This window comes from Lachnellula hyalina (genome assembly GCF_007821495.1).
Source record: "Lachnellula hyalina strain CBS 185.66 chromosome Unknown contig00173, whole genome shotgun sequence".
NCBI lineage: Eukaryota > Fungi > Ascomycota > Leotiomycetes > Helotiales > Lachnaceae > Lachnellula > Lachnellula hyalina.
Genome location: NW_022157287.1, coordinates 24,959 through 52,301, shown reverse-complemented (window position 1 = coordinate 52,301; position 27,343 = coordinate 24,959). Strand labels below are relative to the sequence as shown.

The following is a 27,343-nucleotide window of genomic DNA, read 5'->3' as shown; positions in this document are numbered from 1 at the left end:
GAAAACGGAGAATATGCTATACGCGTATGAATTACTGAAAAGGTAAGTGGAGTGGGCGGTCGAAGAAGTGGACAGGCCTAATGCAGGCCTCAGCTTGCGTCTGTCACGGCCAATACACTATTTCGTACAGTTCCGTGCGATGCAGAGCGGTGCGGTAGCAACGAGTGCGTATGGAGCATAGTATTCTCTTTATTTTCTTGCATATACATTTCCCTACTACTAGAGGCCTGTAGGTACAGTACCTACCTAGTGTTTTGTGGGTTGCGTCGCGTTGCGTTGTGTCTGGCAGGGCTGTTTTAGCAGATATGCAGGCTGGTGCACCGCCTCGCCCCAGCGATGGGGTGGCCACCGCTACTGTACCAAGCTCAGGCTCGCGTCGCCTCGCCTCGCTCTAGCATCCGCCCTCCAAAGCCGGAATCAGCTGCCTGACTGTTATATCTCCCCCGCCATCGCCGCAGCCAAGTTTTCTTGCTTCCCTTTCCTTCACGATCCTTGATCGGCGCAAAATAATTCCCTTATTTTTGGGACCTCAATATCTACTATTACTCGTTTTTATTTATATTCTCTTTTGTGTTTCCCCGCTTGTCACTTTCGCTCTCGAAATCTAACACCAGCCTCGAATCTCTTGTCGCACATACTTAGTCGCCCCATCTCCATACCCCCATTCTATTGTCTTGTCACACCTTGCCTCGATGCCTCCTCAATTACTGCCAGCCTCGGCGGCGGCCTTCGCCCCTAGAGCATCCTCTGTCAATGTCGTGTTGAGTTCAAAAGTAGAGCCATGGTTAACGCAAACGCTGAAGCGGATAAACCGCGTCAAACGCCCTCTCAACAGCGTGCCGCAACACCAAAGATGTTTAACAGAAACGTTATCAAATTCGAACGCTTTATGGAATCTCACCTCACTCATGTTGCCAAAGGCCCCCGACTCAGAGCTCCGCAAGGATGAAAACCCTCTGATCGAAGCGCTCTTTAACTATCAGGTCATTCATATCGACGCTTACATTGTACATGTGGATATGGTATTAAGGAATGAGGTCGCATATAAACTCACGCCCGACTCGATAGAAGCTCTCATCGAGTATCACAAGGATATACATTGTGTGGATATTGCCGCCAACACCTACAACTGGTCGGAAAAGGAACAGCAAGTCAAGAAGTTGCACGAGGAATTCATCCAATCCATCAACAAGTTTGTGTACAGGACCCATGTTTCTGCCTTGGAAGGTTTGGAAGAAGATGGAGCTGGAGAGCTATTATGTGGGAAAAGTGATGAAGTCAAGACCAACATCATGGGCCTATTCCTCCCCTTATTGCCTCCTCCACCGAAGATCATAAACATTGTTCACCCTCCTCCGTTGTTGCCAAGCTCCCCCGCAGGCGTAAGCTGGTGGTCTCAGCCAAACGTCCAGAATTCAGTGCCAGCGCCAGTGGACTCATGGAGAGTGCTCCCCTCGAGCCCAAGTACTACGTCTTCCTCGGTCGACAACAACACATTATGGGCTAGCATGGGACTGAATGAAATACAACTCCCTTCTCCAACACCATCATTCAGCCAGCCATACTCTTCGGCCGGGCTCTACTTCAGCTCGGCCCAAATCAGCGCGCCAATCCCAGCTCTCCCATTACCTAGCATGCTAGCGCAGCAACAATGCGGCGTGAGCGTTGGGTATGGGGGATTTGGCTGGGATAGCCGCTATCAAGAGTATGCAACCACAATGTGACAACCAAGGCCCAGTACTTTCACCAATTACTCTAATGCCCAGCACATCGGGTACTAGCATGGGCAACAACGACCTCCACGACTTCATTTCCACACAATCTTCAATCAAAAATCCTGTCTTCCAAAGCAGCAGCAGCGTGAACGTACTTCAGCGGCATATGATACCATTCCAGCAGGGGCATTCGGGACCGGCGTTTAGCATTCATCACCTCATCAGCGATTGAGCGACATTTCGGGAAATACTTACCTTACTCACTTTTTCTCCTTCATCAAGTACATAATATTGTCTTTCCGTTTATCATCTGATCTATTTTAGCGTAGCGAGCACTTTGTTTATCGGGATTGGGAACACGACGCACGACACAGCCGCTAGCTCGGTGTTTTCTTTTCTTTCCAAGCATATGGCAGGACCGGGCGGGTATTTTGTGAGCATTTTCAGGTCTCCAAAGCTATTTCTTTTCACGTTTAAAGAAAGTACCTAAGAAAAGGGAAACACGCAGCAATGCAGGACTACGGCGCGCGGGATACACTGTTTTGATTTTCTTTACACACCGACTTCATCATTCGATCTTTGTCTAGCATCTTTCGTTTGTCGTCTGCGGTTTTAGGGGGGGCATATCCTTGTTGGGAGCGAGTCTCTTTTTATGATATCTGCTACAGAACCAATGTCTACGATCTCTCTTACTCTTACAGCCGATAGATGGCTTGATGTCTCTTTCGTTTTTGGGGTTGGACTAGATCTGGGCATATGGGAATGGAATCATGATAACGACGGAACGGGATATGGATATGGGATATTGCAAAAACCGGGCTGGGATCTCTGGACACATTGACTGTGGATTCATTGGTTTTCAGTAGAGCACGCGTGCGTGCTGACGACATCGATTGGGACTTGGAGAGGAAAACGGGAGCACGGAGACAGACGATACAACCCCGCTTTTCGCTGCGCGAGGGACGAAGTAATTGTTATTAGTCGACTTGCCTGACGCTTCACGGACACTCCACACCTCACCTCAGCGCCCGGAGCTTCGAATTCAGAATTCGACATGGTATTTCCCGCGAGTCGGGGACTCTGATCGATTTTCATGCATTTGGGGGGACGGGCTTGGGTTGATGGCATGGGATGGAAGGGGGGAAGAGGGTTGTAGCTCATCTCACTATATTCTCGCACAAAACACTGCAAAACAAACCTCTCGTCGTTCCTGATAAGATGGATCATGTAGCGTGGTGTTGCTGTGCGGGAGCGCTTGGGTACTGCTGTGCAGAGGACAGGCATGGGATGCTGGGTTCGCTGAGTCGTCTTCTGGGCACTGGTTGTCAAAGAAACGATTTGCTCTTTAGTAGTTAACAGTAATTGATATATCATCACAATCACTCTCTCTTTATTTGCTAGGTTTCTCGTGAGGAAGGATTTGGTGTGGAGGGGGACGTGGAGGGGCTACAAGGGTTACGGGTACGAGACTGGGCTGAGGAACGAAAGGAGAGGAGTGGAATGCTCGCTGATAAGTGGAGCGTGCTCGTGGTCGTGGTCGTCAGCAGTGAGGTTAAAGTTCATACAGTAGGGGGGCAGACATAGAGGACATCTAAGGTAGTCTCCGCATAGTAAGCTCCCTCAAACCTCCTCCTTTATGCATAAACCTTTCCTTCACCTTCACCTTCTCCCCTTTTCTACACACCCTATCCAGTCTGTCTCCCATACACATCTCCCTTCCCCCTCCTCTAGCATACATACATACATACATACATACATACATACATACATACATACATACACACATCTCTTCCTACAGGACCTCCCATATATAGTTGCCAAAAAACTCAAAAGGTGTGGTGGGGTATGTTCCGGGTCATCGGTACCCCAGCCCATTGGCCAGCTAGCACCTACATATCCATTCGTGCAGTGCGCTGCGCTGCGCCTTGCCTGCTGCAGAGGTGAGCTGAGAAAGAGAAACGAAATCCACCCCATTCCACTCGCCCCTTTCCGTGCGTTTGGATGAGGGGAGGGGAGAGAGATTCTACGCGCATGTAGTAGGTAGGTATGTAGGGATGTATGTGCTGTGCATGCATCGGTACTCGTATGGTAAGATTACTATATGTTTGACTTTACTGTCTGTCTGTATGTACCTACTGTACCGGCATCACTTCGTATTTACAGTTTCTGGCTATAGGTACTGTAGGCTATAGACTCCCTAATCATGCATGTCTTGAAACCCTGCTGCGCTTAATTGTTTACTGTGGGGGTTTTCCTTTCCCGACACCTCGCCTCTGCGTTTATATTATCGTTATTTATACACGCATCGGATCGGCCCTATTTTGGGGGGTGATAAGGGAGATTGCATCTTTTATGCTGCTTCGAGTACCTTATGGAGTAGGTACTGTATGCAGTATAGATAAACTCTGTGCGCGAAAGCAACGTTACGGTACGATGCGGTGCGGTGCGGTGATCTGTTGAGCTGTAAGGTTGATATATTAATTTTTATTTATTTATTGTACTCCGTATATTCTGAACATTCATCATTCAGCTGAGAGAGTAATGAATTTTTACCCCAACTTCAGCTCTTCACTATTCTCCTCCCCTTTCTCCTAAAAGAAAGTATAATCAGGGTTTAAGGCTTCAAGAATAAGGGCTTCGAGCTGTTATATCACAAAGCACATTTCATAGATGCTACTACTCAAGCAACCGCTTACGGCTCAAATCTCCTTTACAAATCCAACCTCGACCAAATTATCAAATGGGATGTTCATGTCAGCCATCTTGGTCCTGCTATTCTCCCGTATCCATAAAAACAGCATGAGTAACAGCCTTCTGAATATATTCGTTCCCTTTTTAATTGTCATCTGCTCTTTGCCCATGACATAGACCATCTGCGCCTCCGCTGCCTTGCTCACGACCTCTAGCTCTGCCTGGACTTCAGGCGAATGCTCTACCGAACTGGCGCTGTCAGTCGATGTATGGTCGCGCGTAATGTACAGGATGAGGTGTTCAACGACCAAGCGTCCCAGATCGGGCGTCAGGACGTCGTCCGTGTAGCCGTGGCGGACGGTCATACGGTAGCAGCCGGGGATGGAGGTTCGTTGGATCACGTATCGTTCTGCTTCCGGTATGGAAGGGGTAGAGAGGGGTCTCATGTGGAAAAAGATAATGATTTCTGGCCTGGCGCTGAACTTCCGCACAAATTGTGTGAAGACGATGGGTACCATGTCGCCGATTTTATCGAAGAAGATGCCGACGCCGTTGACTTTCGATATGGGCATGCCGCCAAAGCTTTGTGTGAGCTTGGCCTCTCCGGTGGAAGAGGTAGTCAGTAGGTGATCGGGCTGGAAACGGTCTTCGCGTTCAGAGGCCCATTGGTTTTCTTTTCCAAATCTCCATAGCACGAAGATGAAAGACAGGATGGCGGAGAGCAGGATCGTGAACCAAGCACCAGTTGGGACTTTGGTGAGGGCGGATGAGAGATATACACCATCCAAGCAAGCGAATACCAGGAAAAAGAATATAACGATTAGGAAGTTGAGGCGCCAGATTATAATAGCAACCAAGGAAACGAGGCACGTTGTTATGAAGGTGACAAATATAACGCACACGCCGTATGCATTCCCGAGCCTCGTGGTCTGCAAAATGTTAGTAATAATTTGTTTCAGCGGAACTAAATATCAACTTACATTGCTATAAACAGCAGTAACAACGACAGTTCCAATCATGAGCAGCCAATTCGCAAGTGGCATGTAAATCTGACCGTGGAACAGCTTGGAAGTATGGACAGTCTTAATATGAGGGAAGTATGACATCCTCATGACTTGAGCCAGGAGTTGAAAACACCCAGTGATCATCGCCTGCGAAGCCACGATAGCTGCAAGTACAGCAATGACTAAACTGAAGTAGAATGATCCAGGTGGAACTGTGTTGAAGAAGGGGTTGGAGTATGCTTCTCCCGTTGCATCCTAGAAATCCACAGATTTAGCAATTATATTTCCAAAAGCCAAGCTGTTAGAAGGGTCACTTACTTGTGAAATATATGCAGCCTGTCCAATATACGCAAGAAGTAAACAAGGGAAGACAAAGCATAGCCAAGACAGCTGGATAGCTCTCTTGCTGAAAGCACCCAAGTCGGCAAACAGAGCTTCGACTCCAGTGAAAGCCAGCAGGAGTCCTCCTAGGGCCCTCCAACCTTCTTCCTTATTTCGCATAAGATATGATCCGGCGAAATAGGGGCTGAAGGCTTTCAAGACTGTGTGATCGAACATTGCCAAATTGTAGATGCCACAGCACATGTTGAAAAGGAGCCAGATGATGATGATCGGGGCGAATGTACTAGCAATTTTAGTTGTCCCAAAGGGCTGAATAGCGAAGAGGAGGACAAGGATGGTGCAAGTTACTCCGATGATTGTAGCTTGGGTGTGGTTAGTGTGTGTTCGTAAAAGTCTACTATGCCCACTTACAAGTGGAGATATCAGGTTGTGCCACCCTAAGACCTTGAATAGCGCCAAGTACTGACTGAGCTGGAGTGAGTACACCATCACTTGTATTGTTAGCGCTCGCTCTGTCGATTCCAGATCTTGCTACTCACGACATGACCATAGAGACCCCCAAAACTCCAAGTATCTTCAAAATAACCTGAGCTGTCTTGGACTTCTCGATGAAACCCCTCACCCTCCTATTGACAGGCTTCAAGTCGTTTGTTAGATGCCGTTCCATCTTCAAGGCACCGGAAACATTGGGATCGCGGCGAACGATATGAGCCCACCGAGCGAGTAAACTATAGAGTGCAAAGGTCCCTCCTTCTCCATCATCATCGGCTGCTAGAACGATGAATATGTATTTGATGCAGACCATCAATGTCAAAGTCCAGATTATGATTGAAAGTGCTCCCACGAGGTCATCGTAAGAAGGCTGACTGGTGAACGTTGAAGAATAGACGTAGAGAGGAGAAGTGCCTAGGAGTCATGATATTAGCCATGCTTCTTCGCAGGTGTCTTAAGTGATAGTCCTTGTAGGTGAAGAAGTCTCAACATGCATAGGAAAGCGTAATATCGCGGTGCTCGAAAGAGTTGGAGCTCTGACAAGGAGGGTATATGATACACTCACCAATGTCACCATAGATGACTCCTGTAGACTGATATGAGAGCCACAAAAGCATCCAGCCTGTGTAAGTCTAATGCACGGAGGTAAATCAGCGCAAGAACTACAGGTAATGTCAGCGTGCCAAATCCACTTACCTGCTTGTTCTTCTTATTCAGATCCTCATTTGCAATCTCAACCGCCGCCCTATCCTCAAGATCAACATGCTCCCCTTTCTCGTCCAAAGCCGAGTGGTCATTGCGCGCTTGCGAGTAGACAGTCAAACTATTTCTCGTCTTAACAGGTTGGATTTCGTCTTCGAATTGAACGTGTTGAACAGGTGTAGAATCCGCCATTTGAAAATTTGGTACTAAGCAAGCAGAAACAGCAGCAACTTCGGGAACGCAATAAACAGAAACGGTCGAGAAGGTATTGGCAAAGGAGAAGTGGGAAGCGTGCTACTTATACTCCTCTCATATTGATTTTAGACCTTTGCCGCAAGCAGAGCGCAATGCGAATAGCCTACAGAAATTGCAAGCCACAGTAGCATGCATTGCTTGAATCGTGGTCATCTATAGCTCATAGCTGTCATATCAGTGTGGCATGCGGCGCGTCTAAACAGCTGGAATTGAGTTGACTTGAAAACGGGAATTTTCCAGCGACAGGGAGACGGTGCTTATCGTGCAATGCAGATTCGAGGAGGCCAAAATGCCTCATAACAGGATTGCATGTGGCTGTACTGTGAGGGTCATGCCGCGGACCTAGCAGTAAATCCCTCAAACTTGAAAAGGCAAGCACGCTTTACGCTTCACGCTTCGTGAGACGATCGTCAACTTCCTGTTGGTGTTATGCACTCACTGCACGTGTTGGTATGGTCTGTGTGCTCTCGGCTATGCTTTTAGTATCAGCCGAAGTGCTGCTGAATTGCGGCGCAGCTATAAATCGGAGCTGGGAAATGGAGATGTTCCTGACCTACTCCATAGCTGGTGGAATAACCCCACTTTCTATATCCACGGAGCTTGCCCCATTTTTGAAGATCCATTACCCCTCCATCATTACTTCAAATATACTTCATTGTAGGCCTGCACTATCAACCAGGTCATCATGACAACTCACTATCATTCATTATACTATATGGGCACTATTTATATGAGCACATGTCCCGTTGAGCTAATGTACAAGATACGCCCTTTATTTCACCGTTCGTAGCCACGCCAAGCCGAAACACCGTTCGCCATCCCTATCCTCTATAAACATCAATGTGCGCCTCCGTGACCACCCATATTTCCACTATTTATTTGCATTCCTCCCATCCCATATCCGCTGGCATTGAATATATCCTCCTGAGCTATCTCTGGAGGTTCCATGTTGAACGGCATGAACCATGCACTGGTTGGCTCTGGTACATATCCGGCCATACCACCGCCCATTGGCATGTCCCAGCCATTCGGCGACCCCATAATACCATTGGACGGCTCCATATTAGCATACGCTTCAAGAACGAGTTGGCGGTCGAGTTGTGGTAGAATTCCTTGCTGGTGTGGAGGTAGCATCCCTTCGTGACCATATAAAGGTCTTTGGCTGTACATCTGAACAGGGGTTGATGGGCTCATCTGGTTGTAGTTTTGCGCCATCTGATGACTATTTTGAATTTGCATCTGAGTTGCTTGAGGTATATTCGGCACATTGGTATTTAGTGGCGCCATTTGCTCCTGCCGGCCTAGGTGAGATTTCTTTTGTTTCCGTTTTGGCGCCTTTACAGACTCGCGATCTTGTGTCGGGAGAGGGGATAAGGTTTCAAAAAAGTCCTCCACGGTGTGATAGTCAGGCTTCTGTCCTAGCGCTGCGTCATCCCCCTTCTCTTTCTTGATTCCCACCACTGGATCTTCGAAATCAGACTGTGAAACACCATGAGGATAGCGATCGAACCAGTCTCCATATTGAAAAACGCTTGAAGAAGGAGTCGTGATGCTGGCGCATGGGCCTTGTCTGGCAGCGTCGGCACAATGCTTGTACTGATCCTTTAGATTCTCAGCCATGAAATGAAACATACCCCAGTATTTCTTCATTCTCGTCATGTATTTAATGTTTGTTGTCAAGTTCCTTTTTGCTGCTGCTTCCATCGAAGGATTCTTCGAGAAAACGCCATAGACATGGACAGTGCTTGACAGAAAGGCGCAATATCCGGTAAAGGGAGCAGTGACAAAGTAAGATTCGGAATCTCTCAATAGCTCTGAAATCCTGTTTGCCGCTTCGAAACCTTTCATGCCCGCCGATTTGGCAAACTCTTTAGGCATATCCTTTGGCAATTGGCCCCCAGGAAGGGTGGGGACAGCAAATCGGTTCATGAAAAGCATATTTTGCTGAATCGAGATGTGTAGGAACAGAAATTGATTAGCTAGTTTCTCTGTGTCGTGGGCCTTCAAGTTTCCGGTGGTATACTGCAGAGCCTCTGGCAGACTAGCAGTGAAGGTTTCCGTTTGTTTCAGTAGATCCTTATAAATAGAATCTGGGTGCCACATTGGGTGAGGGTCTTGTTCGTTGCCACCAAGATTGAGATAGTTGATAATTCGGCCCCATAATGCGATACACTTTATCACGTATGCTGCCACGCCCATGTTTTCTCCCGCATCAGAGAGCTGACCTATACCCGGAGAAACAGGGTGTGGCACATTACCCATCAGATCTTCGGTTGGTCCTGGCATATCCATCTCGAATAATTTTTCCTTGATTGGAAGCTGGACCTTGATCGAGTCTTCTTTAACAAAGGTAGGCCTACCGGTTCCAGAAGAGTTGAATCGGTCCATGAGAAAACAGGCCCACATCGTCCTTCGCCTGACTTCGCGGTCAACAAAGCTAAGTGCGGCAGTCCCATCGCGTTTGAGCGGATCATAGTCGAGGTCTCGATGCAATTGCAGAGCGTACGCCATTCGAATTGCCATGCCTCCAAAAGACCAACTCCTACCTCCTTGACACGTTCCGAATTCATGAAGACCGAGAATTAACAAGCATGTTAAAATGGTGATGTTTGGCCATTCATAGCGTCTCATAACGATATCTCGAGCCTCCGAGGCCCATTCTTCGCCCCTAAGGAAATTAGGGGTAGTATCAAGTTTTGGATGGGCCGAGAAACGGGCGGCTACGGCGCAGATTGCAAGTATTAGAACTGGTGGTATCGTCCCACCTCTAAGTAGTTGATTAGTTATCGAAAAAATTCTCACACACGAGATACTTACTCTAGCTTCCTCATAAAACTTGGCTTATGCAGCACATGGTATGTTTGGCCGTGTATATTTTCGAAGAAGATCTCTGCCAAATGTTGTTGGACGTCTTTCGACGGCAGGTATTCAGCACCTTCGGACAACAGTTTGCTCTCTTCAGCTTCCTGTATCATCATGGAGGTAGGTCTTGAACCAATATCTATGTTTGATTTTGTTGCAGTCTTCGACCAGTTGTCTAAATCAGGACCAAAAGCTTCCTCGGCAGCACGTTTCTTGGTAGCAGAATTTCGAACGGGGACGGACCCTGGAACAGCAGGTTTTACAGTAGCTCTCGTCACGGATACTGAAGTGTTGCCGTGTTCTTCCTTTGGCACAATCTTAATGATGCGTTCTTCCATCCGCTTTAGTCGTTTGTCAAGCATGGCCATATAATCCGTTCGTGGTGCAGCTTTCCTCATGGTAACCTTGTAAACACACGGTATCCGTGATCGCAGGCAATGTTTACAGGCAGGCTTTTCTCCGGAGCATCGAATTTTCTTCCTCCGACATGCTATGCAGGCTAACGGCAGCCTCTTTCGTTCCTTCCCAGCCTTAGTCTTCAGCTCACTCCAGGGTGGATGGGGATCATTCTTCTCCTCTTTCGACCTACTTCCCAGATCACTTCCATCCACAGCCCCTCCACTACTAAGGCCAAAGTCATCGCCATATGCGCCATCGAGTCCTCCGCCAGCTCGATTGCTTACTGGACTCGCCTCGTCAGAACCCGTGCTCATACTGTTCCGCTGGCCCATCGCAGCATTACTGCTAAAACTTCCTCGATGGAGTCCGGGCATCGAAGTCATGGAGGCTCGATGGTCTTGATGCAGCGAGGCCGTAGAGTTACGATGGCTTGTGGTGTGCACCGAGAGAGCATACGGATCGGATGTGTGCCCCAGCTGGGTTTCAGCATGCAATCCATTGTCCGGTAGGCCAGTATACGAAGGAAAGGAGAAATCTGCAAACTGTGAATTACCGATAACGTCGAGGTGTGGCGGGGTCGTGTGGTGGACAAGCGAGGTGTTGTGTGCCCTGTTGTCCATCATGAGGGCCTCAAGGTCAAGAGGCTCTGTGTGCACCGGCGCAACGGTGATGGTATCACCCGAATCGCCGTGGAAATTTGAAGCATTGTGCAGTTGATAATTGTCAGGAGCTTGACTCGATGACATCGTAGGACACTGTCGCGACGACTACAGTTTCGTGCCCCGCCTCTTTCCCTCCTCGGCCAGGTCCAGGTTCTGATATTGCGAGGTGGGGTCAATGTACTTGACGATAACCTCGACATTCATCATCACAAGCAGCTTAGAATTCCATGAAGCCTCAATATTCTCTCAAAGGAGACGTCTCCACAACGTTACGATGTCGTCCGGAGTGCGTGGGTTCGGTATCAACGGGTGCCAGACCAGGACTCGGGGATGGTTCGGACGAGTGGCAGACCCAACGTAATGGCCTCGCTCAAGCGTTGAAAATAAGGTTTGGGGCGGGAAGTTGATGTTTGACGTCGAGTGCGGAGAGGAAGGCACGGAGGAAAGATGGGGCTCGCCGCGGTATAATGAAGATGGTGATGGTGATGGTGAGAATACTGAGATTGAGTTCAAGAGGTCGGTGAGGTGCTGGCCTGGGGCTTTGATCCAGAAGTAGTAGCTAGGTAAGGTAAGGCCTCACACCCAGCTAGTTCTCTTGTATGTATCTGTATTTTGTGTGGAGACGTTTTGCGCAGCATTATTCTTCTCGAGATTCTGATGCTTGGCCCGTGACAATGCTAATGCTATGCTACTATGACACCCTTGATACCTGTACCCTGACCAGACGTCGAGCTATCCAATCTGGGCCCCCAACGGCCCCCCATATTTTTTCCCATTTGCTCCTTTTCTGCCCGAATCATCCATGACTCTGGTGGTCCACCCACGTTCTAAGCAAATGGTCCATGATTTCATGCTCCACTAGAGATTCCATATCCTAGTCTCTAGGGCTTAAAGTGGACGGCAACCGCTCCTCCACATCGGGCTATATCATATAAAAGTGGACCAGCGAGAGCTAGATCAATCTGACTGTTGCTCAAGCAGCTTGATTGAGGTTGAATGCGGGTACTGTACTTCCTCTTTGTGATAAACTGCATATGGAAGGCCGTGTGAGTTAGTTTTGCTCGAACAAATTGACACCAAGCCTTGAAGACTGCTGCGGGCTTGCAGAAAGAGGTGATGAAGAAACAGGAAAAGATCGTCGTACCGCTCCAGCCGTAGCACCGAGTAGCGTCCCTGGACACAGAGAACTCCAACCTCGGTTCTTGTTGTTCGACTCGGATGAATCTACACAACGACTCGTATTCGAGTTTTGTTTCTGCAGCCTTTTCCACTATTTTCCACTATGCTGTGAGGCTTCAGCCGCAGTGTTCACTTCAAACCCCGACAGCGAACTTCATGAAGTTTTGATAAGATCGAAAGATGAAGTGCATCATCTCGCGGAGATGGACTTCCTATTCCAGATTAAACGTTGCGGGGTCGGATAGAAAGGCGCCAGTCACGAGTCACGACTCGCCCTGCACTATGTGACAACCTTGCAAGCATTGCCTGCACAAGCAATCTATCTCGGAGCATTTTTGCACATCTTACAGGGTCTCCAACTGCTCTCACTCCTTTGATCTACTCGCTTCCATTTCCCAAACCGTCCTTTAAATTGCATTATAGATCATTAATATACAAGGTTCTCCTGAATCCTATCAGGAACCTCACTGCAGTTTATACTGTATGTTTGGGTACTATATCGGTGATGCTACCATATCAACACGATGATTGACTTCAGCCGACCGCATATTCTCAGAAGATCGTATAGAGTGGAATGAATTATGCTTCTACCAATGAAAGCATTTGTAGAACGTTCACACTTTGTCGGGCCTGCAGAAAGGTATGCAGGTGAAAGAAAGACGTGCAGGGACTAGACCTTCCAAGGAAACTCGTGAAGAAGTCAACTAAACATTCTAGGAACATCGCTGAACTCTTGACTGGCCGTTGGCAGCAGACACTCAGGGAGAGGCATGCCAAGTAGAATAAAGAAGCCTTAACTCCCGCCTAGCGACCATTATATTACTTCCGTACTATACCCCGTACCTTGCGAGGTTGCGGCAGGGAATGCGCTCGGAGATTTGAATTTCAATAGCATTTTGTCTCAGGCTAGATCCGGGCGAGGCCGTAATGGAGTAATACTTCATCTTTACAACTCTGCTAGTGCTGAACTACCGCGGAAATATAATAATTAATCGTCTTCGGGATCGTTTCCGTATGCAGAGGACGAAATGCTTCAGTTGCTTCCAAATGTGGTACCAGGTTGCACCATGCACTACTGCCGGAATAGCGCCGGCACTCAATTATCGCTGAACAGTGAACACGCGCTTAGCCCCCATCATCCCATCCTACTTCGTACATGGCACGCGGAACCACGTACCTATCTTGGTACCCCAGGCTTTTTGTAAACCTTAAAAGAACGTATAAGCGCGTGCTGATCTGATCTTAGTCGCGTCTGGACACCTTCCTACGATGCACACCATTTACATATCGTCCAAGCTAATCATGCTATGCTAGGAGATTGCTCGCTTGAATAACGTCGTGCGGCAGCGTTGAAACAAGAAACAAGAAACAACTGTGAAACACGGAGCTGTGGCTGTGTGACTAGCCTCTTCGGATAGGATAGATATCTTAGGATTCGGGGAAAGGTTTGAAAAGCGGGCTCGAGGAAAAGACGAAGGTTGATTTCCTATCCGCCAAGTTCCAATCCTTCATAGATGTCTAGTAAGTTTGCTCACCCGAGTCACTTTTGATATATATGCTGAAGACTACGGCGTTTGGAAGTCAGATGGTAGCAGCTGCTGTCCTATTAGGTGCTTGAATTCCTTAACTGGGTAAATGCCGCCTGTGATAAGTTCGAGCCACGGATATCTTTTTATGCCCTTGAAACCCCGGAAGCTTCTCCCAAGATAAGACTTCCTGTCTTATTTCCATTCAACCTAAACTTCTTTTGACCATTTGCTCCTTCGCTTCTGCTTCTGATTCATCATTTACTTGGAAGCGAGGGATTTACGCCCTGCTTAAAGACGTCCATAGATATTACCACGCTTTTTGCTTATTGTTCTTGAATTTTTTGTTTCTGTTGCTAATCCCCCAATTGGAATTATCAGAGCGATATGGGTGCAAAGTGCACGTATATTCAGAGTGTTATGTGATAGAGAAAGATCTTCGCGATCGGCCGGTTCCGTAGCTGATCAAAGAAGCGCACGATATGATGTGCAGCGGCTGTACATGTAGGTTTCCCCGAAGAAACAGGGAATATCGCAGACGTGTTTTGGGAGAATTCTCCCTGAAACGTGGTGCAATCATGTGTTTGATCTGTTACAATCCAAAATATTCGGCTCATTGAGACCGCAATACGTTCTTTGTCATTACACCTTGATAGCAGCAGCATTTTGGGCACCCCAGGCTCCTTGAATGTGCACAATATGCAGCAGAATCTCGATCCATGTTTCTTGTCATTCCCATCACTCGACGCGAAGAAGGAAGTCGACTCATGATGTTTTGATGAGCGTTACGCTGGGCTTAGCCGCTTATGCTTCCGTATATATGAGAGTAATAGGCTCATTTCATGCAATAGCTTCAAATGAGCAAGGGAATGGGGATGTGGATGGATCCTTCACTGTTAACTGTCTCTCAGCCAAAGAAGTGGCTTAATAATAAGAAACAATGGGGTTTATTAGCGGGGCTTTGTAGTTCATCCTATACTTTACAAACAGACAGGGCATTGCAAAAGTTACATTTCCTACGCGATAATTCCTACAATTTGGAATCCAACTGAGATGACTGACATGTGAAAGTAACAGGGACTTAATACTGCCATCTATAGAATGATCGTCGAAAAAGTGCGAAGCAACCTTAAAGTGTAGTAAAGACTCCAATAGTAAGGTCCTCGCACTGTCAATTCGGGCCCATTGAGCTACTGATGGGCATTTTCAGGTCTTTAGCGCCTGAGATTTTTGAGCCAGCCCCCGTTTGCTGTCGTTAGAGTTTCACTTTTCAATTCAGCTGAGAATATTGTAAGTTTATTTGAATGTAAATAAGTCTTTGAAATGATATACTATTTTGAGATGAATAAGTGGGACGGACATTGCGGCCTGAGGTGGCCGGCCAATGACGAGCGGCGCGGAACATCAACATCAGCAGGAAGGCATGTGTTGAAAGCAAGTAGTGTCATCTTTGGATGTCCTCTACAACCCGAAATATTAACCAATATCCCAGTCAAAATGGGATTTTCTCTTTCATTCCATTAACAATTCGCAACCAACTCCAAACATGGCAGAACTCGCCCCGCAACCTACGGTTCAGGTTGTTGGCAAGTCCATGAGCCTGATCCCGGTTGGCTTGAAGGAGGCCGCACTCGACTCTCCAACGTTCAGAGCGACTGCAGTTCATTTCTCTGACCAGGTGGAGATCATTGAAAGATGGCTCGATGCATATGTCAAATCTGTATCAAAACTGGTCCACGATGTTACGTCCCTTGAGGAAGCATTCAATGCCTTCCTCGCTCGATCCGTCCCTCCTGCGAATATATCCGAGGCGGTGCTCGACCATGACTATACTCTGCTGGCGATGAAAAGGTTCGGCGAGTGCTCGAGGGAGTGGTGGTCGCAGGCTCTGTTTGGAATGATGAGAATGGATAGTAATATCGTGGAGCCGGTCAAGTCTTTTATGTCTGGAGAGTAAGTCTGGACTGCCCTTCTACTCTATGAGTTTGCCTGCTTACCAGATAGACTTCGAAACTTTAAGGATGCCCGGCGATTCTTGGAACAATCTCAAAAGACCTTCGACACCACACTGGCTAGATATGTGGGACAATCCAAGACGAAGGAGCCCTCATCGCTTCGAGAGGACGCGTTCCAAGTTCACGAAACTCGAAAAGCCTATCTCAAGGCCTCTCTAGACTTCTGTCTACTTGCGCCCCAACTTCGCTATACAATTGACAAACTCCTCGTTCGAGTAACCTCGGATCAATGGAAGGATATGAGGCGCTCCCGGGAAGCTACTGGTGTAAGCTTTGCTAAATGGGGCAACGATATGGACCGCGTCCGAGGCTGGAGCAAGGAAATGGAGTCTGGCGAAGGCGTCTTCAGACGCGAATTACAACTCGCGAGGAGAGAGATTGCGGAAGTTGCTTCTGCATCCTCTAGGCCATCTCGAGAATTGGAGGATTACAACCTGTCAACGGTGGCATTTCTTGGGTCCAAGGGTCCATCTACAGTCAACATCCAGTCCCAAGGAAAGGAGGGCGAAAGATCAGAGAAGCAAGACTGGTTGTTTCTACGGACAATATCTGGAAAACCCGCCAGGGCTACATGGGTGCGCCGCTGGTTTTATGTTAAAAATGGGATTTTTGGGTGGCTTGTCCAAGGTTCTCAGTCTGGTGGAGTTGAGGAAAGCGAGAAAATTGGCGTCTTGCTGTGCAACGTGAGGCCAGCTGTGCAGGAAGAACGTCGGTTCTGCTTCGAAGTCAAGACGAAGAACCAGACAATTCTCCTCCAAGCGGAAACTCAGGGTCAGCTCATGGAGTGGCTAGAAGCGTTTGAGGTGGCTAAAAACAAGGCTCTTCAAGCTAGCGCTGACAACTTTCCTGGTGGAGTTGATCCTGCCTTTGCCATAACTCCTGCATCAATTCCAGAATTCGCTGCAAAAACCAGCGATGGCCATGCTTCCCATGGGAGCGAGGAGATGCCTTCTTCTGGGTTCGAGCGCATTGGGGCGCTCCCACTTCCTGGCATAGACATGGGCAACCTGGCCTCACGGAGTAGCTTCGATATCAGTGGCCCTCGTCGTTCTGTTACCACCAGAGAAGAGGGCGAGAGTAGTCGGGATCATGCGGCAAGGATTATGCAAAAGCTCGATCTACATCGAAAGCCAGCGCCTGTTACAAACGATAGTCCTTCGGCGCCATCTCCTGGGCCCGCTGGAGGTATTGCTAGCTTGATTTCTGCAAGCCATAACATTTTGCCTGTCTATACTCCAGTCATTCCCCAAGTTCCTACAGTTCCGACGCTAGCACTGCCGCAACCTATGGAGTCTCATACAAGCACTCTAGCTCCTACCACTCTGGCAAATCCTCCTGCGCCTACAAATCTCAGCAAATCTGCTGTTATTGTTAGTGGAGAACGAGGCATAAGCATTGGTGGAAGTGATGCTACAGGTGGTATGCCCAGTGGTATGATGGCCAACCTTTGGGGGAGCAGTAACTGGGGCTATATCAACCGACTCGAACTGGGAGAAATCAAATCTGCAAGCCCCAACAAATCTATACCACCAAGTCCAAACATAAGGCCTTTGGAGCCAATGCCAAAAGCTGGTGGCGATGCAATCGGTAAGCCTGACTCTGGCCCCTCGAGCGCTGTACGCTCTAACAGTACGTTAGCTGATCCTTCATCGACTCCAGCTACAACATCTTTTGCACATCGAAAGACAGTCAGTGTCGATGCTCCAAGCGCCATCCGATCTGATGCCTTCTCTCCCCAGCCTGAAATCTTCCCAGGTAACTATCCTTTAGAGCTTAAAACTCAAGAGGCGCAGTTCCGAACCCTTTTTCCGAATGTGCCCCGTGAAGATAAACTATTGCTTGTCTTCCGCGCAACATGGAATCCCAACGAGCAACAAGAGTTTCCTGGGAGAGTTTATGTAACTCAGCATGATTTCTACTTCTATAGTCATCACCTTGGTCTTGTGTTGATCACAGGTGCAAGCATGGCAAACATACTAGAGGTTACTGCAGCGCCAGGTAAAGATTGCGATTTCATATTCCTCCACCTGAAGGAAACTGGTCGGACAGGCCTCACAAGGGTTACAATCAAGACCTTCTTGGAGCCTCTTCGTCTCCTTCAATCAAGATTAAACTACCTGGTCGACACAGCTCAATCAGAAGAGCCACTAAATCTTGAGGAAACAATGGCCGTATTGATCAAGATGGAGAATGCCGATCCAACGAGAAGCCCTAGTATGGAGAGCTGGGAAGATGTGTCAGTAAACACCCCCGTTGACAATGGTACTGTATCAGGACGAACTCGCCACGATAGAGATCTGAGGACAGCAATTCATGTCGAGCGAGGACTCCGTCTTGGTCGGGCAAGCAAGGATGTCACGAAATTCCAGTTGCCCTCTAAGCCTGTTGTGTACGAACCAGCAGGTATGCAACGAAAGGTGGTCGAGCGTCAATTTGACATCAGTCCAAAGGCTCTTTTCCATGTCATGTTTGGCGACAAAAGCGCGGTATTTCAATTGTTATACCACGAGCGCCGAGCGCAACGTATCGCACAAGGACCTTGGGTACCTCAAGAGGGAATCTCCATGCGTCGAGACTTTGAATTTCAAATTGATTATTCTGACGTCTTTCACCGAGCCCGCCAAGCCAACGTGGTAGACTATCAGGTCATTGATATCATGAACGATCATGTCTGCTATGTTGTTACGGACATGAAGACTCCGTGGCATCTTCCTCATCATAAAGATTTCATGCTCGTCTCGAAGATAGTAATCACACATGTCGCAAAGTCAAAATGTAAATTGGCAGTCTACACCAAAGTCGATTGGTCAAAAGCCCCAACATTTTCTAAAGGCCTGGTTGAAAGACAAGCTCTTGACGACTCGTCTCTCGATGCTCTCGATTTGGCGGATGTCATAACCGATCAAGTACGCAAACTTGGGCCACAAAGTAGGACGAAAAAAGCCATTCATATATTTGGATATGTTGGACAACAGACATCTATCTCGATGTTCTCTGCAACCGAGTCCGCGAACTCCAAGCGGCCCCAAATTAAACAGCGAACTCTTACACACATGCTGTTTGAGACAATGGGCTCATTTGGTGAGAGTGCGATCTCTTCACTGATGATGTGGACCTTTGCAGTGCTTCGCCAAATATGGAAGATCTGGAGTGCTCACAGCATTATCTTGATTGTTCTTGTACTAAGTGTCATGACAAATGCATTTTTCACGTCTAGAGACACTTCTGAATGGTGGTCAGAACGGAATGCCGCAAAGTTTATGAGCAGGATAGGTGTTGGGCCAAATCCGATGATGAGCAAGGCACTCTATTTAAAGGATCTTGACGATGCTCTAACCTCGTTGCCAACCGACTTATTGGAGCAACCTGAGAGCAAATGGTCAGTTAGGTCACCCCATCGAGTGAAAGATTTGCTAACAAGCACTAGTCATGATCAATTTAGAGAAATCGCTAATATTACTGATCTGGATTCTCCGTACCAAATGGCTGGTACATTGCATTCAGAGACCGTTACTAGTTCCACAGCACGACGCCTACGGAGAACTCGTCAACACCTAGGGTCCTATCGTCATGATTTAGTAGTTGCCATGCGCGTTGTAAATAACATTGAGAGGGAGATGATGCAAGCCGAATGGGAGAATTGGCTTCTCGACGAGAATATGAAGTGCAAGCAAGTTCAGACAATGTTACGAGAAAATCGTACGCCGACAACACCGAATAAAAAACCTAAGGGGGCAGAATCCCAGCAAGTTTTAGATGCGAAAGAAAGAGAGAGAAGTGGCAAGATGGATGAAATGAGAAAGTGGCATGAAGAATATTGCACGAGCTGCAAGCTCGAACAAGACATGCTGGAGAAGGGGAGAAAGCACTTGTCATTTGGATGACTGGGCTGTTTGGATATACCTTCATACGGACAAACATACGGGAGCGCGGCGTTTGGGATAGTAGCCGGGATTGAGGGCCACTGTGTATTTGTATCTTTAGGCTCATTATTTGTCTTTGTGTATAATCGTATAGTATAATAACAAAGTCGTCCCTGCGTTGGACATTTATTATATCTTGCTTGCTTGCTTGGTACAAGTTCTATAGCTGCAGTGAAGCATGAATTATTTGAACGATAAAACTACACACAGGGCTGTCCCTCGAAATGTAAGAATACAAACATTGTTGCCATATTTCCAAAAGAAGCTTATAATGAAAATCTTAGATTTGTATATACTTACTTGGTAGCTATTCTCCATTGAACCTGCAACTCTAAGCGGGGTAAAGTACAATACAATTCTCATCCGCCCATTCCGAGCAACGTCATTGTCATCCTGTCGTTTGGGCGCCACTGCATTACCACACCACATCACACCACAGTAAGGGTAACACCAGCCCGAAAGGGCCATGACGATGATAGTAGATACTGATTTCACTCATGACCACAATAACCACCTCTTTTGCCGGTGATGAATCAATTCACGTCTTATCCAACTTGTTAGCCTTTAGAGCATGATTCACGAACACCCAGCGCTTCCATGTTGACAAATTGAACAGCAAACTGTTTGATATCCGTGGGCTACACACAAACTCAAGTGCAAGGCTATACTTCAGGGCAGTCTACATACAGAGAGAGATTGGGGTTGTAAATAGGAACAAACAGACACAATGGCAGCTCTCCATGACGCGCTCAAGACCCTCGGCCCTCTCAACTACGAAGAAACCCCCCTCGACGACCTCGCGCCCTTCCTCTCCTCCGCCTTCGGCGCCGCCCAGATAATCGTCGACTCCGTTCCCATAGCCCCTGCTTCATCCCCTCCGAGTTCTCCCCAGAGCCGCTCTCGCTCCGCATCCTCAGCTTCCGACATAAGCGTGAGCAATGCGCGGGCTCCACCGCCAGAGAAAGAGGTGGAGGCGCTGCAGAAGGAGTGGAAGAGCGTCAAGATGAACGCGAAGGACAACCCGCTGGGCATGAGTGTTTATAAGCTCGGCGGCAAGGATGGGAAGGGGTCCTGGTTTGCGAGGAGGAGTGTGCATGAAGGGTTGGGGTTTAGTAAGTGGAAGAGGGGGCTTGAGAGGGAGTTTCCGGAGACGATGAAGGTTCAGGGTGGGCCCGGAGAGGGCAACATCAGGGGTATCGGAGGGGAGAAGAGGGTTGCGTTCAAGGAGGTTGAGGGTGTGGGAAAGGTGGAAGGTATGTGCTAAGTTTTTGTGGAATATGGCATGTGAGACGCTGACTTTGATATTGGATAGTTTATCTACTTTCTGCGCAGTTTCCTGGGCCGACGACACCTAGGGATTTCGTAACGATGTTTATTACGTCTGATCAGGCATTGCAAGATAAATCTGGAGAAGAAGTCCCGCGGCACTTTATGGTTATTTCGAGGCCGTGTATACACCCGGAAACACCACCACGGGATGGATATATTAGAGGTCAATACGAGTCTGTGGAGTTCATTAGGGAAATACCGTTAAACAAGGGCCCCCAAAAGGCGGCGTCTACTACAAATCTTGAAACTCACGACAGGAGGCGGAATAGATCTGTCTCAACATTAGAGAGAGAGGTCGTGCTGAGAAATTCGAATAGCCAACACCCGGCCCCTACCAGTGAGCATGGTGAGAATCCGCTCAATGGTTCACAATCAGATACAGATCTTCGTCCCACAAGTAGCGACAGTTCTGGACGAGCGCGAGGCAAGACAATATCGTTTGATAGGTCAAGAGGTCCGGGTGCGAAGGGAGAGGTTATGGACATTCCACGAGATGACGACGAGGACGAGTGTAATCCAATAGAGTGGATTATGATCACGAGGAGCGACCCTGGCGGGAGCGTTCCAAGATTCCTGATTGACCGAGGTACTCCTGGTGGAATTGTAGCAGATGCATCCAAATTCTTAGATTGGGCGTGTGCTAAGGGCATACAAGACCTCGAGAGCGACGAGGACGAAGAAATTGAGAAGGGCAAAGGCGATAATGAAGAGCCCGAGCAGAAAGCTTACAAACACGAACATCACCATAATCATGAAAAGGATCTATACAATTGGCAAACGAATGGTCATTTGGCTGGTATAGACGAGGTTGCTACACCGGCAGAAGAGAAGAGTCTAGCACCAGAACAAATCTCCACAGATGGCAACGGGATATACACCACGGTAGCTGGAGCAGCTGGTTTAGCAGGCGGCTATATCGCATCTCACACTCCAGCCATCATCTCCGACCACCTTACTCACGTACCCGAAGAACCACATGGTATCAAATCCAGCCCACCTCGCCATGACTCCGTCTCGTCAGTAAGCAGCGTCTCTTCAGAAGGCTCATTCGCCTCGGCTCTCGATAGACGGGCTACAAACGAAACAGCCGACGGCGCTTCCCCGCGCATGAGCGTCTCAACTGGCCTCACTGCGCACGACAAAGAGCTACAGAAACTCGAAGAAAAGAAGCGGAAACTCGACGAGAAGCTAAGTCTAGCGCGTGAGAAAGAGAAGAGTAAAAAGAGCGAAGACACGGCTAAAGAGGAAGAGGCTATCAGAAAGGCACAGGAAAAGCATGAGCGTGAAGTGAAGAAGCAGGAGGAGAAGTACAAGAGAGAAGTTGAGAAATTGGAGCGGAAGAAGGAGAAAGAAGCTCAGAAAGCAGAAGAGAAAAAGCGCAAGGCGGCGGAGAAAGATGATAAAATACGAATGGCACGTGAGTTGGAGGAGGCTAAAGCTGAGGTTGAGTTGTTGAGGAAAGAGAAAGAGATACTCAGGAATCAGGTGGGGGACTTGCAAGCTGAGAACACGGCTCTTGCGGCTACAATGGGCAAACTTGGAGGTGGTGATGAGATCTTGAAGTTTGTGAGGGAGGGTGTTGACAAAGGGGGCCGGCTGAGAGCGAGTAGTTTGAGGTCGAGTAGGGCGGGCAGTTCTAGTGCTAAGAGCATTAAAGCGGGCTCCTCAAGCAAGGAGAAGGAGATCAGTCCTTCTATTTTGAGCGCAGAAAGTGGGGGCCCTTCTTGATGGAGCTATTGTTATGGATGGGACGTTGAAACTGGGTGGCATTCGTTAGTCAGGCAACAGGTTTAGGAGTACAAGAACATTTTTGACATGGCGTTTGCAAAACTAGTGCCTGTGGTGATTAATGTATCTGCGATTGTCTAACAGTTCATCTTCAAGCGTGAGGAAGGATGTTCGTTTCGCATCCTCCAAGATCAATGAATGAATGTTTGCCATAAGAAGTTTGATACTTATACTTACTATACTTAACTTCCAGGTTTCCTCTTCCGGTAAGCTCTAAGTATATCTCCGTATCTCATTTTACAGTACAGTACTGGTGGTGGTACTCGCTTCCACTCTGACAGGGGAGATGGCGGGGTAGGGTAGGGCTGCTGGGGGTGCCCTGTTTAGTAGAGCAGGGCGTTTTACTACGCCGCATTCTTGATAACCACAAAGTATTTTAAGCCATGGCAGCCCCGCCCTTCGATGGAGGATTTCCTCAAATCTATTCATTCTATGGCTTCAAATGCCCCTCCTGCGTACGCAGAATCAAATGGCCAGCCGCTGACCGACGACGCTCCGCCAATCTACGATGAATCAACCGGCACGCTTGACGTGAACCAGAATGGGCTCAGCGCTCAAACCCAAGTTACAAGTCAGTTCTCCAATATCCTCCTTGTCTAACTAACACTTATAAAACGCCTAGACGATGGGCGAGTTGATATACGCATAAATGAGTCCGATACACGGCTGGCCCAAGAAATCGAGCAGATTCAGCTTGCGGCTCAGCAACAAGCCCCTGACTACCGCCCAGCCTCTGCACATACACCTTCATACTTTGGCAAGCCCTCCCAACCTCCACCCCCTCTGAACATCGTGATCCATGTAGTTGGTTCACGGGGAGACGTCCAGCCATTCGTTGCGTTGGGACAGGTGCTCAAGAATAACTACGGGCATCGCGTACGCCTAGCTACACATGGGACATTCAAGATGTTCGTTGAGGAAAATGGGTTGGAGTTTTTTGAGATTGGAGGTGATCCGGCGGAACTCATGGCGTTTATGGTCAAGAATCCGGGATTGATTCCCGGAATGAAGTCATTGAAGGAAGGGGATGTTGGCAAGAGACGGAAGGGTATTGCCGAGATTCTCGAGGGGTGTTGGAGATCGTGTGCTGATGTTGATGAGGCAAAGGAGGATGGAGATGGTCCGAAGACAAGACCGTTCATTGCAAATGCTATCATTGCGAACCCGCCCAGCTTTGCGCATATTCACTGTGCAGAGAAGCTGGGTGTTCCTTTACATTTGATGTTCACGTAGGTCTAAGTCTCGGCCCTGATTGAGATGATGGTAGCATTAACCCAATGCTTCTAGCATGCCGTGGTCTCCCACCCATGACTTCCCTCAGCCCATAGCCAACATCAAGTCGTCCAATGCTAGCGGAAGTGTGACAAATGAGCTGAGCTACACATTAGTTGAGATGATGACCTGGCAGGGACTAGGTGGCATTATCAACAAATTCAGAACAGATACGCTAGATCTTGGATCGCTCTCGCAGGCGGCAGGAACTACTGTGCTGCACCGACTACGAATACCGTATACGTATTGTTGGTAGGAATCCATCCCTAGGACCTAAGGCACTGAGCTAATATGGCCAACAGGAGTCCTGCCCTGATTCCCAAACCCAAAGATTGGGGTCCTCACATCTCCATTTCTGGTTTCTATTTCCTCTCCCTTGCGTCCAATTACCAACCTGACGCCGACCTCGCCGACTTCCTAGCAGCTGGCCCACCTCCTGTATATATTGGCTTCGGGTCTATTGTGGTCGAAGACCCGAATGCTATGACCAAGTTGATCTTTGAAGCCGTCGAGAAGACGGGTCAGCGAGCTTTGGTTTCTAAAGGTTGGGGCGGGTTTGGTGGCAACGAGTTGAGTAGACCTGATGGCGTTTTTATGCTGGGAAATTGTCCTCATGATTGGCTTTTCAAGCACGTTTCGTGTGTGGTTCATCGTAAGAGAATTGTTCCTTGTTTTGGTTTTAGTGCTTTGGGAATATTCTACCCCACGTTAATGATCCCAGAATAGCTATATCCAATGTTTCATACCTTTCTCCTTCGTTCCAATTAACGTCTTGAAAGACATAGTACTGACATCTCAACATAGATGGTGGAGCAGGAACCACAGCAGCGGGCATCGCGCTCGGAAGGCCTACCGTCATTGTTCCGTTCTTTGGCGACCAGCCATTCTGGGGGGCAATGGTAGCTCGTGCTGGGGCAGGGCCGTCCCCGATCACGTTCAAAGAGCTCGACGCCGAGGGACTTTCGAAAGCGATTCTGAAGGCACTCGAGCCCGAAACGCTAGAGCGGGCAAAAGAGCTTGGAGAGCGCATTCGTGAAGAGAAAGGATGCGAGGCTGGCGCTGCTAGCTTTCATAAGCAGTTGGACGTGGATCGATTGCGCTGTTCAATGTGTCTGGACAAAGTCGCTGTCTGGCGGGTCAAAACAAAGGGCTCAAAAGAAAATGTCAGACTAAGTGCCTTCGCGGCGACTGTACTGGGCGATGAAGGCATCCTAGACGTCAATCAGCTGGAATTGTATCGACCATACGAGTACCCCGTCGAAGAGCATTTCGTCGTATCAAATCTGAGCGGACCAACACCCTTTATGAGCACTGTCGGCAGCGTCAGCTCTTATGTCATCAACTTTCCCGTCCAACTCGGCAAAGCCTATGTAGGTGTCGTAAGAGAGCCTTACAAAGGCGCCAAGGAGAACGGCTGGCGTGGCTTCGGTAAAGGCCTAGGTAAAGGTCTTGCGGGTGTCCTCCTTCGCCACAGAGGCCTCGTTATACGAGGCACACAGTTTGGCGTTCGGGCTATATACAACGCTCTTAAGAAGCGCTTTGGCACTGGTACCCTCAGCTTTATACTTGCGGCCAACTTTGCGCAGGGTTTCGAGGAGGTTAGCTCGTCTACGGAAGAGGAGCGCTTTGACGTGCTGAGACGATGGCAGGAATTGGCGCCGCAACTGAAGAAGTAACAAACTAGATCCACTGCGTCGAGTTCAGGGGGTAGTTTACTGAGTCGGATGAGTCCCTCGACCACAGGAACGTCGTCGAGTACAGCGAGCATTCGCTACATTGAATCCTCTCAATCGCCTGATGAGAGAAGAACATGAACTGGCGATTATTTGTCAAATCGTTTATGACGGCAAAGAAACCATCCTCCCAATACTTTGGGTACAAGGCAGCCAGATGTTAGCAACCCGTCTCAGAGTCGGATGTCAGGCTCCTATCATGACCAGCAATTTGAAATAAATTGAATATTATGAGTCGCACATTGGGACAAACTCAAGAAAGAGTACATATGTTCACTAGATTCGGCTTTAATCTTTCTCGGATAAAATATGAAGTCAAGGCTACTTCTTGAAGAAAGGCATCACGATCTAGGACTCAATTCAAGCCACTTGTTCAAAACATAGAACGGCGTACACAGGAATCGTCTTTTCTCGTATTCTACCAAGTCACAATATAGTATCAGAGATGAGGCGTGACGCATTTGTGGGAATGATATTTCATATTGCATTTCCGCGTCGCTATTGGAGTGTTTTCCCTAGCCGCTCACTATGCGCCAAGTTCGAAGGGGTGAAGCGAAGAAGGCAAGGCAACTTGCAAAGAGACCTCAAGTGAGATACTCAAGTAGCGAGCCTCCACAGCTGTCACTTCATAACCCAGCACTTCTTCAAAATTGAGAAACATTATCTGCATACTCGCCTCCCAAATTTCCTGCACGGCCTGTTAGATCCAAGCCACCTTCAAGAGGGAAGAGGCTTGCTTACCAGCAGGGGAGTAGTTGCAAACCGTAATCCAAGCATTCACCATAAAGCTAGGGATCGTTCCCTGGGCACAGAAATGAGAAGCACAGCCCAGCTTCTGACTACCCTTCCACACCACCTGCGTGAACCCCGAATACTGCTTATCGGATGACGTTTGATAGGGCGGCGACGCTTCACCATAGTAGGCCGCGAAGTTCTTTTCCTGGCTATACCAGTCCGTGACGGCCTTGCTGGCGAAGGTGGCTGAACTATTTGTTGATTCGAAGTTTGTCGCGCCTTGGATGTCGAAGTTTTGGTTGTAGCCGCCATTTCCTGGACTCCTGTGCGTTCTGCTATCAGTATATATGTATTATATTGTTGCTAGATTGAGTGGGTAGTCCAAAGGGACGGAGGAAGGGGGTATGGTATTTCTTACTCGTCAATTCCCAAGACGCATCTGCTTGCTGTGGTCGCGGCGTAGCCGGCAAGTGTGGGATCCCAGGTGAGGTTGGCTGCACTGTGAATCTGTCGATGGGTGTTATGGCCGCTGATAGAGACAGCAGAGTAGGAGGCAGTGTCCCCAGTGATGTTATCCCGTGGTGATACTGGGATGCTGGTAGTTGGAAGCACTAGCGCGCCGACAAAGGCGAACAATGAGGTATAATAATGCATCGTGACGGATGGCAAACAAATGAAGTAAAGTAGAGTAAAGAATGGACGAAGTAATGACTTCTTGG

The 27,343-nt window shown here is 48.3% G+C and overlaps 7 protein-coding genes across 7 annotated transcripts; 4 read left to right on the top strand and 3 right to left on the bottom strand.

Annotated features, from left to right (window-relative positions):
- Nucleotides 1-692: 692 nt before the first annotated feature.
- LHYA1_G008298 (uncharacterized protein) lies at nt 693-1,947 on the top strand (the record flags this gene model as incomplete). The annotated part of the gene is made up of 2 exons (XM_031153218.1): nt 693-1,705; nt 1,767-1,947. The coding sequence occupies 2 exons, from the start codon at nt 693-695 to the stop codon at nt 1,945-1,947; spliced, it is 1,194 nt and encodes a 397-aa protein (XP_031002358.1).
- Nucleotides 1,948-4,414: 2,467 nt separating this feature from the next.
- On the bottom strand, nt 4,415-5,995 carry POT12 (putative potassium transporter; the record flags this gene model as incomplete). The annotated part of the gene is made up of 3 exons (XM_031153217.1): nt 4,415-5,335; nt 5,387-5,665; nt 5,729-5,995. 3 exons carry the CDS (start codon nt 5,993-5,995, stop codon nt 4,415-4,417), a joined length of 1,467 nt encoding a protein of 488 aa, XP_031002355.1.
- Nucleotides 5,996-6,287: 292 nt separating this feature from the next.
- HAK26 (Potassium transporter) lies at nt 6,288-7,138 on the bottom strand (the record flags this gene model as incomplete). The annotated part of the gene is made up of 3 exons (XM_031153216.1): nt 6,288-6,614; nt 6,810-6,830; nt 6,941-7,138. The coding sequence occupies 3 exons, from the start codon at nt 7,136-7,138 to the stop codon at nt 6,288-6,290; spliced, it is 546 nt and encodes a 181-aa protein (XP_031002356.1).
- Nucleotides 7,139-8,038: 900 nt separating this feature from the next.
- LHYA1_G008295 (putative transcriptional regulatory protein) lies at nt 8,039-11,208 on the bottom strand (the record flags this gene model as incomplete). Its single annotated transcript, XM_031153215.1, has 2 exons — nt 8,039-9,968; nt 10,019-11,208. 2 exons carry the CDS (start codon nt 11,206-11,208, stop codon nt 8,039-8,041), a joined length of 3,120 nt encoding a protein of 1,039 aa, XP_031002353.1.
- Nucleotides 11,209-15,375: 4,167 nt separating this feature from the next.
- On the top strand, nt 15,376-19,728 carry LHYA1_G008294 (putative PH domain-containing protein; the record flags this gene model as incomplete). The annotated part of the gene is made up of 2 exons (XM_031153214.1): nt 15,376-15,782; nt 15,834-19,728. 2 exons carry the CDS (start codon nt 15,376-15,378, stop codon nt 19,726-19,728), a joined length of 4,302 nt encoding a protein of 1,433 aa, XP_031002354.1.
- Nucleotides 19,729-20,494: 766 nt separating this feature from the next.
- On the top strand, nt 20,495-22,824 carry LHYA1_G008293 (Reticulocyte-binding protein 2-like protein; the record flags this gene model as incomplete). Its single annotated transcript, XM_031153213.1, has 2 exons — nt 20,495-21,020; nt 21,080-22,824. 2 exons carry the CDS (start codon nt 20,495-20,497, stop codon nt 22,822-22,824), a joined length of 2,271 nt encoding a protein of 756 aa, XP_031002351.1.
- Nucleotides 22,825-23,316: 492 nt separating this feature from the next.
- Nucleotides 23,317-25,832, top strand: UGT80B1_2 (Sterol 3-beta-glucosyltransferase; the record flags this gene model as incomplete). Its single annotated transcript, XM_031153212.1, has 5 exons — nt 23,317-23,455; nt 23,507-24,113; nt 24,172-24,408; nt 24,459-24,808; nt 24,961-25,832. 5 exons carry the CDS (start codon nt 23,317-23,319, stop codon nt 25,830-25,832), a joined length of 2,205 nt encoding a protein of 734 aa, XP_031002352.1.
- Between the last annotated feature and the right edge of the window lie 1,511 nt (nt 25,833-27,343).